General features: G+C 34.8%; 1 protein-coding gene across 1 annotated transcript in view; it reads left to right on the forward strand.

Moving 5' to 3' along the window:
• The window catches only part of itga9 (integrin, alpha 9), a 234,721-nt gene that overhangs the window by 21,598 nt on the left and 195,966 nt on the right, over positions 1–17,157 (forward strand). The window contains exon 4 of the mRNA XM_056470391.1: positions 16,797–16,920. Coding sequence (XP_056326366.1) covers positions 16,797–16,920 — 124 coding nt within the window. The remainder of the gene's footprint in view (positions 1–16,796; positions 16,921–17,157) is intronic.

The following is a 17,157-nucleotide window of genomic DNA, read 5'->3' on the forward strand; positions in this document are numbered from 1 at the left end:
AACAACTTTCAGGTGATTCAGCAATGCAAAAAATTAAATATGCATTTATTGATTGATTATTTCCTTTAGCATATAGATTTTGTTCAGATTTGAAAGGAAACCTGTTCACAGTTTAAATAAAAGGTAAAAGATTTCAGCTACATACTGATAATTATGTGTTATAACATTGATGAGATTTGTAAAAGCCAGTTTAATGTTACTAATGAGTAGGAAATCAGTGGTTTTTCCTCCAACAAACCTAACGGCAACCTTTTGGTATGCTCTATTTAAACCTTAAAAAAAAATGCTGTTTGTGAATTCTGGGTCTGAATTTTGATCGCAAGAGCCGTGTGGAAGTGATGAGACTGTAGGGATAGTGTATGTTTGTAGGCTATCTTGAAGTTAGCTTCAGCCTTTTTCCTTCAAGTAAACGGCAGTAGGATTGTTCCATTGGATCTTATTTGATTGTTGCTTGATAATAAGCTCTGTAACAAACAAAAGTTTATGATTTTACGAAGTGAAAAGCCTCCATGTCTAATGAATTTCCGATTTCTTGGTCTTTGCCATGATGACAGCACATAATATTTGACTAGATATTTTTCAAGATGCTAGTATTCAGCTTACAGTGACATTTAAAGGCGTAACTAGGGTAATTAGGCAAGTTAGGGTAATTAGGCAAGTCATTGTATAACAGTGGTTTAAAACATTCCTTAGGGGGGCTAATAATTTTGACCTTAAATTTATATATATTTCTGAAATATGTTTTTATTTTAGCTAAAAATTTAACAATTAAGACTTTCTCCAGAAGAACAAAAATATTTGAGGAAATATCTAAATTTAATCTAAAACTCAACAACAATGCAAAAAAAATAAATAAATAAATATGCATTTATTGATTGATTATTTCTTTTAGCATATAGATTTTGTTCAGATTTTTAAGGAAACCTGTTCACAGTTTAAATAAAAGGTAACAGATTTCAGCTATATACTGGTAATTCTAGTCAACATTGTTGAGATTTATAAAAGCCAATTTAATGTTACTGAGGAGTAGGAAATCAATGTTTTTTCCTCCCACAAACCCAACGGCAACCTTTTAGTATGTATGAAGTTAGCTTCAGTCTGTTTCCTTCAAGTAAACGTCAGTAGGATTGTTTCATTTGATTGTTGCTTGATAATAAGCTGTGTAACAAACAAATGTTTATGATTTTATGAAGTGAAAAGCGTCCATGTCCAACTAATTTCTAATAACTGATTTCTTTTATCTTTGCCATGGTGACAGAACATAATATTAGATCAGATATTTTTCATTATATAACATTGGTTTTAAAAAAGAAGAAAAAAGCTTTGCTTAAGGGGGCTTTTTTTTTCATTACATATGTTTTTATTTTAGCTGAAATAAAACAATTAAGACTTTCTCCAGAAGAGCAAAATATTATAGGAAATATCTAAATCTAAATTTCATCTAAAACTTATCTTTCATCTTTCAGATGATTCACCAATGCAAAAAAATTAAAATATGCATTTATTGCCTCATTATTTCATTGAGCATATAGATTTTGTGAGATTTGTTTAAGCTGATTTATTGTAACTAAAGTGCAGTAATGAGTAGGAAATCAATGGTTTTCCTCCAACAAGCCCAATGGCAATTGTTTATATGCTCCATTTAAACCTGGAAAAAAAGCACTGTTTGTGAATTGTGGTTCTGAATTGTGATCACAAGAGCTGTGTTGAAGCGTTAGGGATATTGTATATTTGTAGACTATTCTGAAGATAGCATCACACTGGTTCCTTCAAGAATAGTCAATAGGATTATTGCAGTGGATTTATTTTGATTGTTGCTTGATGTAACAATCCAAACAATGTAATTATGTAGCTGTGTAACAAACAAAAGTTTAGGATTGTTTTCTGAAACCTAAATGCGAGCAAGAGTTAGGCTAAACTTAAGTTAGGCTACATTGTTATTGCTAAATTGCACAATGTCAGTGGCACAACCACTAAAGAAATGACACATTTATTAACAATTTACAAACACTGACCAATCTCTGACCTTTATTTTAAAAATGAAAGTTAAATGTTTGACTTAGAAAAGTCTGCAAGTATGAGAGTATAAGCACTACTGACTACTGAGTAGTGAGGACATAATGAAGTTTAATGTCCCAAAAACCCTAGTCTTATGTAGACACTTAATTATTATTATTATTTTTTAATAAATAAGTACTGTTGTACAGAGCAAATACATTTTTCACAGTATTTCCTATAATATATATTTTTTTCTGGAGAAAGTCATTACTTTTAATATGTAAAAACTGCTAAAACTGCAGAATTTTTAATTAATTGACTGCAGAATAAACCAATTCAATTCAAATCATCTTTATTTCAATAATATTGTGTAGATTGTGTCAAAGCAGCTTAGAAGTTCTAGTAAGTTGAAATTGAAACTGCTTCAGTCAAGTTTTCAGAGTTGAAGTTCAGTTTAGTGTGGTTTCATTGTCGCTGCTGTTGTCCAATGGCTTGCCTAATTAACCTAACTTGCCTAGTTAACATAATGAACCTAATTAAGCCTTTAAATTTCACTTTAAGCTGAATACTAGTATCTTGCAAAATATCTAGTTGAATATTATGTGCTGTCATCATGGCAAAGATAAAATAAATTAGTTATTAGAAATGAGTTATTAAAATGATTATGCTTAATTAAAATTTAATTTATGATGTCTTGAATGTAGAAAATATTTGAAAAAGGGTTAAAGTTTCACAGGAGGGCTAATCATTTTGTATTTCAGTTGTATTTTATGATGAAGATTAAACAGTTAAAATATCTTAATAGGTGTGAAAATATATTAATTTAATCTAAAACTCAATATCTTTCAGATGATTCACCAATGCAAAAATATTAAATATGCATTTACTGCCTTATTATTTCATTGAGCATAATGACTTTGTCCTGATCTGAAAGGAAACCTGTTCACAGTTTAAATAAAAGGTCAAGATTAAAGAATTCAGCTATAAACAGGTAATTATGGTCAACATTGTTGAGATTTGTATAAGCCGATTTAGCCTAATTAAAGTGCAGTAATGAGTAGGAAATCAATGGTTTTCCTCCAACAAGGGTCTTGTTAGACTTTTGAAGTGATATAAATATCAAGCATGATTTGCCTCGTCCGTTGTTCCCTAATTTTCGCGTCTACAACCTTTAACGACTGAATTTTCGACCATCTCAGCAGTTGTTTAATACAAACCACATCGACTTGTAAAACATGGGATTATGCTTGTTAGATTTGTTTTTATAGGATTGTTGCAATATATTACTTTGATTGTTGATTGATGTAACAATCCAAACAATGTAATAATTTAGCTGTGTGACAAACAAAAGGTAAAGTTTTTTAGTGTGAATTCTGAAACCTAAATTCAACTGGCAGAAGTGATAAATATATTTAGGCTACATTATTATTCTCAAGTTGCACAATTTCAATGTCACAACCACTAAACAAGTGACACATTTATTAACAATTTGCAAACACTGACCAATCTCTGACCTTTATTTTAAATCTGAAAGTTAAATGTTTGAGTTTGGAGGGATTTGAATATAAGCACAACTGACTACTGAGCAGTAGTTCGAGGACGTAATAAAGTTTAATGTCACAGAAACCTTAGTCTTATGTAGGCACTTAAAATAACATATATGTATGAATATATATATATATATATATATATATATATATATATATATATATATATATATATATATATATATATATATATATATATATATATATATATATATATATATATATATATATATATGTATGTATGTATGTATGTATGTAAGTATGTATATGTGAATGCTGTTTTACAGAGTGATTATTCTATATTCTATATCTATTATAGATATACATTTCTGGAGAAATCCTTATTATTTTTACTATGAAACAGCTTTTAAAACTGCAGAATAAAGCACAGTTGTCCAGTGACTTACCCTAACTTCCATATTTAACCTAATTAATCTAGTTAAACCATTAAATTGCACTTTAAGTGGAATACTAGTGTCTTGAAAAATAACTAGTAAAATATTATTGACTTACTAAGACAAAATAAATTAGTCATTACTGTAGAAATGATGTTTAAAATGTCTTGAATGTAGAAAATATTTGAAAAAGGATTTCACAGGAGGGCTAATAATTTTGTATTTCAGTTGTATTTTTTAATGAATATTAAACGGTTAAAATATCTTAATAGGTGTGAAAATATAATAATTTAATCTAAAACTCACTAACTTTCTGCTGATTCACCAATGCAAAATATTAAATATGCATTTACTGCCTTATTATTTGCCTCTAATGATACAAGTTTCTGCCATTATGCCCAGTGGCAAAATGATTTTGTGCAGATCTGAAAGGAAACCTGTTCACAGTTTAAATAAAAGGTCAAGATTAAAGAATTCAGCTATAAACAGGTAATTATGGTCAACATTGTTGAGATTTGTCTTTTTTACATAACTAAAGTGCAGTAATGAGAAGGAAATCAATGGTTTTCCTCCAACAAGGGTCTTGTTAGACTTTTGTAGCGATATAAATCTCAAGCACGCTTTACTTTGTCCGTTGTTCCACAATTTCTGCATCTAACAACGTTTAACGACTGAATTTTCGACCATCTCAGCAGTTGTTTAATACAAACCACATCGACTTGTAAAACATGGGCAGAAACTCAAGCCATCATTGTTGCAAATATCTTTCAGGAAGACCGCATTGTTAAACTCCAGCTGTTCTGTACATCATAAGAAAGCACGAATGTTTGAAGTGAAGGCCACTTTCTTATGATGACAAACTCGGAAAGCTCTGACTGGACAAACAGGACATTTGCACCATAAGGGCACCTGTTATGCCCCCTTTTTTAACAGATGTAAAATAAGTCTCTGATGTCCCAAGAGTGTGTGTTGAGTTTCAGTTGAAAATACCATGCAAATAATGTTTTAGAAAGGTTATTGCACTCTGAATCTGGAATTTTCATCAGTAATTTTTGCACCTTAAACAATAAATTCAACCTCATGTTTAATTGTATTGCCACACTGCCTCCGAAACGTTCGTCCATCATAAAAAAATTTAAACCATAAAATAAAGACTATATGCTGGATTCTGTGATTGGCACATCTCTGCCCTGCTGCTGCTTGGTGTGTGTGTGTCCATACATTTGACGTACTGCCCATAGACATACGCTGTGGCGCATGGTCTAACAGGGTTGAGCTTATTCTCTTAATGAGTTATAGGTATGTTTTGAGAATAAACCAATCAGAGTCTCATCTCCTATTCCCTTTAAGAGCCAGTTGCACCGTGCCATAGCTCATTTGCTATTTACATGGCGGACTTTGTAAGTGGAAAAACTGAGCATTTCACTAACGAGAAAACAGTGAAACAGAGCATCTGCAACACGAGAATGAGAGATGAGCCTCCTCATTATTTACTTTCGCTTTCACTCTCATGGATAGGGAAACGTGTTGTACGCACAGACATCCATTAGCCAATACATAATTAATTTAGTTTGTTAAGCGCAAAGATTTGTTTCAAAACTATTTCTAAATTGAGTCCTAATTTCCAGCAAACGAATAAATGAACAATAATAATGAAGTGTGGTCAGAAAACTGAGTTATATCCAAATACACATGCTGTGCCCCATATGGTCTAAACCCGTCAGGTGGGCAAATCTAAGCTTGTTTTTAATAATACAAATATAAATATGCATATAATAGATAATACTGCTAATAATGATAACGTTATACAAAAGCAAATTGTTATGAATAAACTGAAAAAGCCCCCCGAGATGAAGAAGGCATGAAAGTATGCTTTTTATATTTATGTAGGCTAAAAAGTAATCATTTTTGTAATATTTTAATCCTTTAATTCTGTTTCATATGTAAAGATATTTGCGTATTGCTGTACACCCTGTGTGTATTAAGCAATGTGTAAGTGAGGTGCACAACTAACGCGCTCTGCACTGGACTATAGGCCAGCTTTGATCTGGTGTATTGAACCGTCTATTTAAGTTCCTCAAAACTGCAACATGCCAGCAATGCACCTCAACACGCCTCCTTTTTTGAATCAGAAAGCCTAATGCATTTGCTATTTAAACAGCGTGGCGCAAAATGTCAAAACGACTTATGCGCCAAGCTGAAACTAGCAAACAATTGCGTCGCGTCTTGCGCCGCATTGCGCAGGTTGTATGATAGGGCCCAATATGTATAGTCTATTCCTCATTCTTTTTCTACGTTGGAGAAGAGAGAGGAGAACAAAGTATCACTGCTTGAACTGTTCCGAAATGTTTTGTGTGTTTTTTCGTACTTGATTAATTAATACGCATTGGCCTCAGTGTGCAAGGTTCGTTTGTTTACGTGACCAATTTTTCGCATATGAATACAAAAAAAAAAAACGCATATAAAGACCATAACTCATTGAAACTGACACTTTTAGGCTTTGATCCAAATTGTGCCGACTGTCGCTTTAAATTCAAATGAGATTGTACTCTTTTTAAAAGAGGGTGGAGCTACAAATGCCTATGTGTCAGCATAGTGACAGATTCAAAACAATAATATCGGATGGCTGCTTCTCACTTAGGGCTGTTTATGTTAATGAGGGAGAGACAGTCACTAATGGGCGGGGCTTTCCCCCTTATGATGACACGTACAAAGGGAGAATGCCAATCAAAGTGTTTCTGCAGACTGTTTTTATCAAGTGTGATTATAAAGAAATATAATTAATTAACTTGTATCATTATAGGCTGATTATATTCACACACTGTTCCCACACAACTGTGTTTAAACCCCTTATAAAAATGATATTTGCATAATAGCTCCTCTTTAAAGCTTGAGTTGTGTCATGTTGGTCCTACTCATGTCAGTCTCCTCATTTTGTCGTAACTCCAGCACCCTGCTGTGTGGGATAAAACCTTGAGCTTCTCTGATGGGCGTCTTACAGGAAGAACATCAGGGTGGTCTGACAGCAGCAAGGACACTTACAGTACTGATATGTTCAAAGAGGGCTACGGAGAGATGACAGGTTATAAGGGTTGCTGTAATGATGATAATTTTGGTTGGTAGATTAGTGTTTACAAGTCCGGACCGGATTAAACACATGGGCATTTGGGCTCATGTCCAGGAGCACCATGTGCAGGGGAAACACCAACACAGGCCCGGCTGTATAAATGTTTTTAAATGGCTGCTGATGTGGCACAACAAATAAACATGTGGCCTAGCTCACAAAGTCTGATTTTAGAGATCAAACTGTTGTGTTTCTGATCTTTTAAATGATATATTCAGAATTGAAATAGCACTTTTTAAAAGGGAACACATAGTTTTATTCACCAAGGATGCATTAGGCTAATCTGAAAATGATGACAAAGATATTTTTGGCCAAATAAACAGTGCTCAACATAAATAAGTACACCCCATTTTGAAAATGAATATTTTTTATCAATTTCTCAGTGAATATAGGCAGGGTGTGAATTACAAGGGGGGTTTGGGGGGGATTGACCCCACCCCCCTCTCTAATTAACACCTGATCCCCCTGAAGGACATCAAAACAAGATGTGTGGAGAGTCAGCCCTTTAATACTAAGAAATAGCTTTCTCAGATCTATATCTTACATATTAATAATTAAATGTCAATTATAAATATACATTTGATCCCCCTATAACGGTTGACACCATTGTGAATGCAGAATTGCGCCAATCAATGCTAGGAAAAATATCATTCAACAGTCTGAAACTGGCAGTTCTAGAGCACCGATAGACATCTTAAGTATTCACAAAACACGTTTCTTGTAAAATAGGTGTTAATATCTGCATGTAGCCTAAAAAAACACATCATTTGTGTAGTTTGACCTACAGTGACCTCTAAAATAGTCGCTAAATATCCCTCAAAAAGCTGAAAACGGATGCATTTTATTAATAAATTAGATGTAATTTAAATACATTTATGAATTTGATTCACTAAAGCATGTATTACCAAACTACAACTGAAAAAAGTTGACCCCCCCCCCAATCGTCAATGTATAATTTGCACATTGAATAGGTAATATTTTAGTGCATTTGAACAAAGCAGAATTATTAAACACATATTTATTAAAATAATATTTTTGTTTCGAAATAGAAATATTATACATATAAATTCATGCCAAATTTTGCAAAAAAGTACTAACCACAAAATTTCAACATATTTTTTTTTTTCTTGATTTTTCCTAGTTTTTAATTTTTATTTCATATTTTCCCTTAGCATATACATTTTGGTGTACTAATTTTTGGACAGCTTATATCATTTAAAAGACTGATATATGCTGAGCACTGTATACCATAATTTTATTAAATGCAGCTCTTTTTAACTTTTTTCCATCAAAACCTGAAAGAAAAATGTTTCTGTAAGATTTTTAAGCACCGCAACAGTATTTGATATTAATAATAATGATAAAAATATATTGCAAATGATTTCTCAAGTATCATGTTGTAGTGAAGACTGGAACAATCGTGCTGAAAATTGAGCTTTGCATCACAGGGGTAAATGACGTTATATAATGTACATTTGAAGTCAAAATTATTATCCCTCCTGTGAAATTTTTATTCTTTTAAAAATATTTCCAAATTTCTAATTTTAATTTATTTTTCAACATGATAGGTTTAATAACTTTATTTTTTGTCTGTATTTTTTCCATGGTAATGGTTTTTGACTTATTTTGCAAGATACTAGTATTCAGCTTAAAGTGACATTTAGGGCTCTATTTTAACAATATAGGAGCCGAGTATGAAGTGCAAACGCATTAAGGGCATGTTCGAATTTACTTTTGATATTTTAAGGATGGAAAAATAGGCTTTGTGCCCCAGTGCATGGTCTAACAGGGTTGTGCGTATTCTCTTAATGAGTTCTGGGTGTGTTTTGAGCATAATGTGCATTAAACCAATCAGAGTCTCATCTCCCATTCCCTTTAAGAGTCAGTTGCATTGCACCATGGTGCATTTGCTATTTACATGGTGGACTTTGTAAGTGGAAAAACTGAACGCTTCACTAGCGAGAAAACAGAGCATCTGCAGCACGTGGATGAAGAATGAGCCTCCTCCATTCGGCCTCTTTACTTTCTCTTTACTTTTACTCTTTACTTTGCTTTACATTCATGGATAAGGAAACGGTGGAAACTCACTCCACTGAAGACATTCATTAGCCCGCATATTTATTTAGTTTGTTAAGCACAAAGATTTGTTTCAAAACTATTTCTATATTCAGTTCTAATTTCCAGCAGAAGAATAAATGAACAATAATAACATAGTGTGGTCAAAAAGCGGAGTTATATCCAAACACACGTCCTGTTCTTATACCCCATATAATGATGAATACACCTCCAAAACCCAACAAGTGGACAAATCTAAACTTTTTTTAACTAACATAAATATGCATATAATAAATAATATTGCTAATAATAATTTAACATTATACAAATGTAAATAGTCATAAATAAATTGAAAAAAGACCCTTAAGGTGAATAAGGCATTTTTCTAACATTTTAATCCTTTAATTTGTTTTCATATGTAAAGATATTTGTGTATTGTTGTTCATCCTGTGTTTATTAAGCAATGTGTAAGCATTTGGACCTGCATAGGCGCATAACTAACGTGTGCTGCACTGAATTTTAGATCAGCTTTTAGTTGGTCAATGGCGCAGTCTATTCAGATCTTCAAAGTAGCAACACACAAACAGTGCGCATTAACACACCTCCTTTATAGACCAGCACACCCATGAGTCCACATAGTGGCGTAAATGGATTTGCTATTTAAACAACATGGCGCAAAACTTGACAAAAATTACATTTGCGCTGGTCTGAAAATGGTAACAAATCCCGGCAAACACATGTTGTGCCTTATTGCGCTGGGTGGATGATAGGGCCCTTAAAGACTTAAAGTTTTTATGTTAACTAGGCAAGTTATTTGATAACAGTGGTTTGTTCTATTGAAAACTTTCTTAATTAGGTTAAGAATATTGACCTTAAACTTATAAAAGAAAAAAAAGAAATACTGTGAAATTATCCTTGGTCTGATAAACATGACTTGGGAAATATTTTAAAAAGAATAAAAATGTCACAGGAGGTCTAATAATTTTGTATTAAAAACTTGATTTGCAAGTATATAAAATAAATGCATTTTATTTAGCATCTTGTTGACCATAAATGATTTTTGATTAATCAAATTTCCATTTTTTGCATTTTTTTCAAACCTTCATGCATGCAAAATATATTGATTTAACCTGAACATGCTTCAGAAGTTATTTATAGATGCATGAACATGCATGCATGACACACCGCAACAAATAGTTCTGTTTTAAAGGAGTCACGTTTAAATGTAAGGCATGTAAGAGAGCTGTTGGACAGATGTGGCCTTTACTCAGCCAATCATCTCTCAGCTTGATCAGAAACATGATTACCCTGTGATTCACGGTGACTCAGAGTCTCTTAGGGGGGAAAAAGCAGGTCTCAAACTCATTCTTGATTTAGTTGCGTATTTCATTACGTCTGCAGTATGTTTCCCAATGCCGGCTGCCAGGGAATAAGCTGGAGTTTGTTCCTTTAGTTGTCATTAGGCTGTTTTATTGACGTTCAGCTGAGATGGTTATCGAAGCGTTATAACTTTAGATGATAGTAGAAACGCTGCCAGCACAGTAGAGCTGCAAGCTTCAGGCTCTCAGAGTCACACAGACTCGCAGTGTTTCTCAACACAACAATCGCCTGCCAGATAGTCATCTGACATCATGTGTGAGCGTGTGTGTGAGTCCATGTGGCTGTAATATCTTTAACTCGGCTGTTTATCTCAATGGCCTGTGCAAGAGACCAGCAATGAGAAACAGGAAGCTGAACTGTGTTTTGGAGGGAATTTGGTTTCGATGAGGGAATTTGGGAATTAAACGGGGAAAGGAAAATTTGTGACGTACCATTATTAATGAGCAAAACAGAGGTTTTGAATTTGCGTGTTGTTGTTATTTATTCTCCTTTAGAGCAATGACTGAATAAAGCAACTGAAAGAACTGTGTTTGCACTGCAGAGCTCTGTTTCAAAATTCTCATGCAAACACCTAAACCCTAGAATTGCACTTTTTTTGGTCTGAACAGTTTGTGCTGTGGACATCATCAACCAACCCAGGCTCATTGGAAATATGTGCCCAGAGCTTTATTTTTGTAAACCGAGAAATATGTACCCGGGGCTACGTCTTTTTGCAGTTTTTGTTTACACAAATGCACTAGTGTACATTTTTGACAATATCAAATACATTACTGAGGCACTTTTTTCTCATATGTGCCATTTCTCGTAAATTCACCAGAGACCATTGTGTATATTTTTTGCATACTTCCTTATCGCACGGTTCCATGAGAGAAGCTGATTGTCTTATATATTGGATATATTATTCACGATGACATAGCTTGATATCGCTTGATATACAACTTGATATCGACTGCCAAACCCCCCCCCCCCCCCCCAAACCCAACCAATAGTGTTTTCAGAAGCAAACCTGAAGCAGCCACGTTCTATCATGATGCCACATGGCTTTATTTGGGTTTTATTTTAATTCAATTCAATTCAATTCACCTTTATTTGTATAGCTCTTATACAATGTAGATTGTGTCAAAGCAGCTTCACATAAAAGGTCACAGTAAATAGGAACAGTGTAATTCAGTTGTAGTGTTTAAGTTCAGTTCAGTTCAGCTCAGTTCAGTGTGGTTTAATAATCACTACTGAGAGTCCAAACACTGAAGAGCAAATCCAACGATGCGCAGCTCTACAGATCCCGAACCATGCAAGCCAGTGGCGACAGCGGAGAGGGAAAAAAAACTTCACTAAAGACGGAAGTGAAGAAAAAAAAAACCTTGAGAGAAACCAGGCTCAGTTGGGCACGATCATTTTAATTTCTCCGCTGGCCAAACGTCTTGTGCAGAGCTGCAGTCTCAGTGGCGGAGGCTGGAAGCTGGCCTCAGCGAAGACTCGTCTGTCTCTGGAGCATCACAGGAATCAGTCTCATGTTCTCCACTCTTCCATGACCATCACAGTAGCTGCTCAGGATACGGCCTGGTCCAGGATATGGAAACCTTGGGATCATCTCGTCGTTGGTCTTGGATCGAATCAGTGACTCTGCATAGTCTGAGGGCCTCGGGAAGAGTATCCCCAGGTGGAAATGGAGAATAAAGAAAATAATTAGCGTAGCTGATGTTCACAGTGTATATCAGCAAGATGCATAACCTGTGTGGAAGCCCCCTAAGTGGTGCACTAAGTGTATGCTTTACTGAACAGATAGGTCTTTAATCTAGTTTTGAATTGGGAGAGAGTGTCTGAGCCTCGGACGTTATCAGGAAGGCTATTCCAGAGTTTAGGAGCTATAAATGAGAAGGCTCGACCTCCTTTACTCGACTTTGCTATTCTAGGTACTACCAGAAGCCCTGGGTTTTGAGACCTTAAAGAGCGAGTTGGATTGTAGCGAGACAGAAGATTGGTTAGATAAACAGGAGCTAGATTATTTAAAGCTGTATATGTAAGAAGCAATATTTTAAATTCAAAACGAAATTTAACAGGCAGCCAGTGTAAGGAGGATAAAATTGGGGTGATGTGATCAAATTTTCTAGACCTGGTAAGAACTCTGGCAGCTGCATTTTGTACTAATTGAAGTTTGTGCGTTACAGTGAAGAGTGCATTACAGTAGTCCAGCCTAGAAGTCATAAAAGCATGGACTAGCTTTTCTGCATCTGAGATGGATAGAATACTTCGTAACTTAGCGATATTTCTCAGATGAAAGAAAGCAGTTTTTGTGACATGGGATATATGATTTTTAAAAGTTAAATTGCTGTCTAATTACCTAGTTTCTGGAACCATCCTTTGCCAGACTCGAACCAAACTCCGCTTTGAATCCCAAGTCTGACACCATTCTTGGTGAGCTACTGAGCAAGCCAGTCACACTGGTGTAAAAATGTAGCACTGGGCACATTTTCCCAATGAACCTTTGTTGTAACCAATTTAATCAATTAAATTGTGAGTCAGCTAGATGGTTTTCATGGCAGCAGAAGAATAACTGTGATCCTGCATTAATTTTACTTTAATTAATTAAATAAAACCCCATTAAAAGTCATGCTTTTCAATTTTTTTCTCTCATTTATTTAGAAGCCAGTTCCTGGAGGGCCACAGCCCTGCACAGTTTAGTTCCAACTCTGCTTCAACACACTTACCTGTAGGTTTCAAACAAGCATGAAAGACTCAATTAATTTGATCAGGTATGTTTAATTAGGGTTGGAACTAAACTGTGCAGAGCACTGGCCCTCCAGGAACTGACTTTGACGCCTTCTAGACAGCCCAACAAGTTTGTCAACCGTTATATTTTATTTTATTTAGAGTTCGATTTATTGTTTTCTCTTGTTCTGGAAGGATCTGAATCAGTTTCATTAGCTGTGTTTCCACCCACTTATTTTTATGCGCATTTTGAATTATCGCATAATGGAAACACCAAGATGTGCATAATTTTTGAAAATGAGAAGCAATAAAAACATTTTATTTAATAAGAAAATATGTGCGTATACTATGATGGAAACACATTTACCAAATAAATTCCAGTATGCACATTTAAAAAGTCATGTGATTTTGTTAAAACAGGTCATGTGATGATGATGATGATGATAATGTGTGTGATGGGACACATTAATGGAAAAAAGAAGCATTTCCAGCACATTGTACAACACCTGAAATGTTGTTTGGCTCATTCTTAAACCACTCAGCCAGTCTGTGATCACAGTGGTTCAGTATTATTATTACATTATTGTTATTTCATTTTATTATTATTATTATTATTATTATTATTATTATTATTATTATTATTATTATTATTATTATTATTATTATTATTATTATTATTATTATTATTATTATATGTCTTGAGCATCTGTCTGCACTCCCAAAGAGTGTCTCTTGTCTCCAAAAGCCCCCTCAATTTCATTGTATTTCGTCTTTATCTTCTAACATGCAAGTCATTTATTATATAAGATACATAAAAGACACACAGCTTCTCCTACCATAGAATTCTCTCAGGACCTGAAGTGGGACACTCACATCGACTCCATTGTCAAAAAAGCTCAACAGAGGCTGTACTTTCTTCGTCAGCTGAGGAAGTTTAACCTCCCAAAGGAGCTGCTGAAACAGTTCGACACCTCCATCATTGAATCAGTCATCTGCACATCAATAACTGTCTGGTTTAGCTCAGCTACTAAATACGATCTTCAAAGACTACGTCGAATAGTTCGGACTGCTGAGCGAATCACTGGTACAACCCTTCCTACTCCCCAAGAACTGTACTTATCCAGAGCGAGCAGAAGGGCTGCCAAAATCACTCTGGACCCCTCACACCCAGCACACTTCCTCTTTGAACTTTTACCTTCTGGTCGACGCTACAGAGCACTGCACACCAGAACAGCCCGACACAGAAACAGTTTCTTCCCTCAGGCAATCCATCTCATGAACACTTGATGATAATAATTGTGGAACCAACATCACTACTGCTATACACTTTTATACACATATACACTTATTTAACAACACACTTTACATGCCAATTTGCACATAACAGCTGCACAAACAACGTTGTATATAGTAATAAACATGTACATACACTTGTCAATCTGTATATTTGCACTCACTACTTCTATTTTTTTTTAAATATATTTATTATCTGTTTTTTGTCCTGTCTCTGTAATGCTGTTGCACTGTAGAAGCTCTGTCACCAAAACAAATTCCTCGTATGTGTGAACATACCTGGCAATAAAGCTCTTTCTGATTCTGATTCTGATATTTGTCGCAATTTTATGTGCTATTTCCAGTTTTACACATAAATTTAATTTGCGTATTTGCATGAAAACATAGCTATTGTTAGTAAATTCCATCATGTTAACAACATTATGAAGTAAAATACAGGAGAACAATAAGAAAAAATAGATATGAATGCATTGGCTCCTGTGGCTTCTATACGAATCTTAACTTCATGCAAAACTTCAGCACTATTCTGCTTTGCAAGAACTTCCCTGAGGGATTTCCTTCATGTAATGCAGCAGCGCTTACATGTGATCCTGTGTTCTGATCCTCTGTCTCTGACCTCTTTGCCTTCTCTCTGTCTGTTGTTTCTGTATTCTCAGCCCTGAGCGCTGCTGTTCTCGCAGAGATCAGAGAGTTTGAATGAAGATGCTCAGCTTTTCTTAAAATTGCCAGCTCCTCTCAGAGGACACAGACGATCCACAGACTTGTTTGGTTTCACAGCTTAATTCGGCTCTGCGATAAAAGAGGCTTCGTCTGTGTGTATCCCGTTTGTAATTACCATGCTGATGGTGCAGTTTTACATCTGACATGTGTGCTATTTATAAGGAATAACTGAAATAAGGCCAACCAAAAACTGCAAAAATACGTACCTCCCGGGACGTACTGTATTTCTCGGTCTCCAGAAACGTCCTCGGGACTAGGTTTTCGGAATGAGCCTGGGTTGAATTTATTTGTCAGGTTTTTGTCCTTAAATTACTGCTGTGTGATTAGTTTCTTACCATCTAATGCAAAAGCTTTTGTTTTGATGTGATTTTTGACTGTTGTAACTAAATCAACAGAAATCATTCAGCGTAGTGATATGGATCTGTAATATGCTCAAAACCTGCCGGAAGTACTTTAGTTGTGTGTTCATCTGAAATTGTTGTTGTAAATTTAAGGTAAAAAACAGCAGCTGAGATTACCAGTTTTTCTCAGTTAATATACTGTACAAACCATCAAAGTAGTTTTATTTTGTATGGTAAACCAGCTTATTTCAATCATTTATAGTGTTAATACAAAGTACTAATATCTGCACATCTTATCTTTTGTTACACAGACATGCATGTTAACACACAACCATAAACATGTGGTGATGAGAAGGTCATATAATGAACGAATGCTCATCACGTGATGTTTTATAAACAAATTTCGGTAGGAGTACGCGCAGAAGTTTCAGTATCAAATACGTCATTGACAATTATTCTATTATCCAATCAGTTCTTGACCAAACCCCTATATATACCAAAAGCTGTCTTACCTGCAGCATCTTACGACTTTAGCATCCCTCCACCACCCCGTCACCTCACCTCTTAAGCATTACAATCCCGGGGGGAGCGTTCTGGGGCCGGGCTAGATACTTCGCTCGAATCCCTATTCCTCTTTGTTTCCCGATAAGAGGAATAACTCGAGTTTGGGTGTCTTCCCCGAGCTCAGAGCCCTCTCCCCGGACAGCACGCCAAATACGCTTTATTCTGAAACTATTGCAAGTGTGAACTCGTGAAAAACAATTCTTCCCACAAGCAGAGAAACATGCTAATATACAGTATAGAAGGAGCTCATTCACACAACTAGTAAAAAACTACTAAACACCATCATGCTAACACATAAAATTAATGTAATGAAATAAACATTATTTCTCAACGTTATGTAACATAACAATCTAAGCTAAAACAAAAAAACCTGCATAAAAAGTAAAGAGTAATGCAAAGAATTCTGGGAAAGTCATTTCATGGTTATATAACATATATATTAGGGAAACATTTCTTTATGGACATATTTTACATTGTAGAATGTTCATCAGCCAATCAGAATCAAGCCATCAATGAATTAAGAATGCTTGGCTCATGAATATTCGATGGTGTGCATTTATTTTCATATACAAGTTTCATTTATCTTGTACCAGTGAATCGTTATTCTACATCATCTACTCTGCAGAGCTCTTCTCTGATCTGTCATCTTTTTTTCTGTTGTGGTCTGCAGGCCTGCGCTCACCGCTGGAAGAATGTATACTATGAATCTGAGTATATTCTCCCGCACGGATACTGCTCCATCATCCCAGCCAATCTTCAGGGCAAATCACAGCCTCTTATACCGTGCTATGAAGGTACAACTATCACTTTAAATCACCCTGATAGTCTAAACTCTCCATTAAATGATATGAAAAATAAGATTTTTTTTTTTGTAAATGAATAAAAATGTAAAATTATGATATAATAAACTGTATTTTAATAAATAAAATGTTATATATAATATTTTTGTATTTATTAGAATGCTTTTTGTGCTGGAACACAAGAGTAGAAGACTGAGAAAGAAGAAAAGTATTGGACTATTTTATTTCATT

This window comes from Danio aesculapii, chromosome 13 (assembly GCF_903798145.1).
Source record: "Danio aesculapii chromosome 13, fDanAes4.1, whole genome shotgun sequence".
Lineage (NCBI taxonomy): Eukaryota > Metazoa > Chordata > Actinopteri > Cypriniformes > Danionidae > Danio > Danio aesculapii.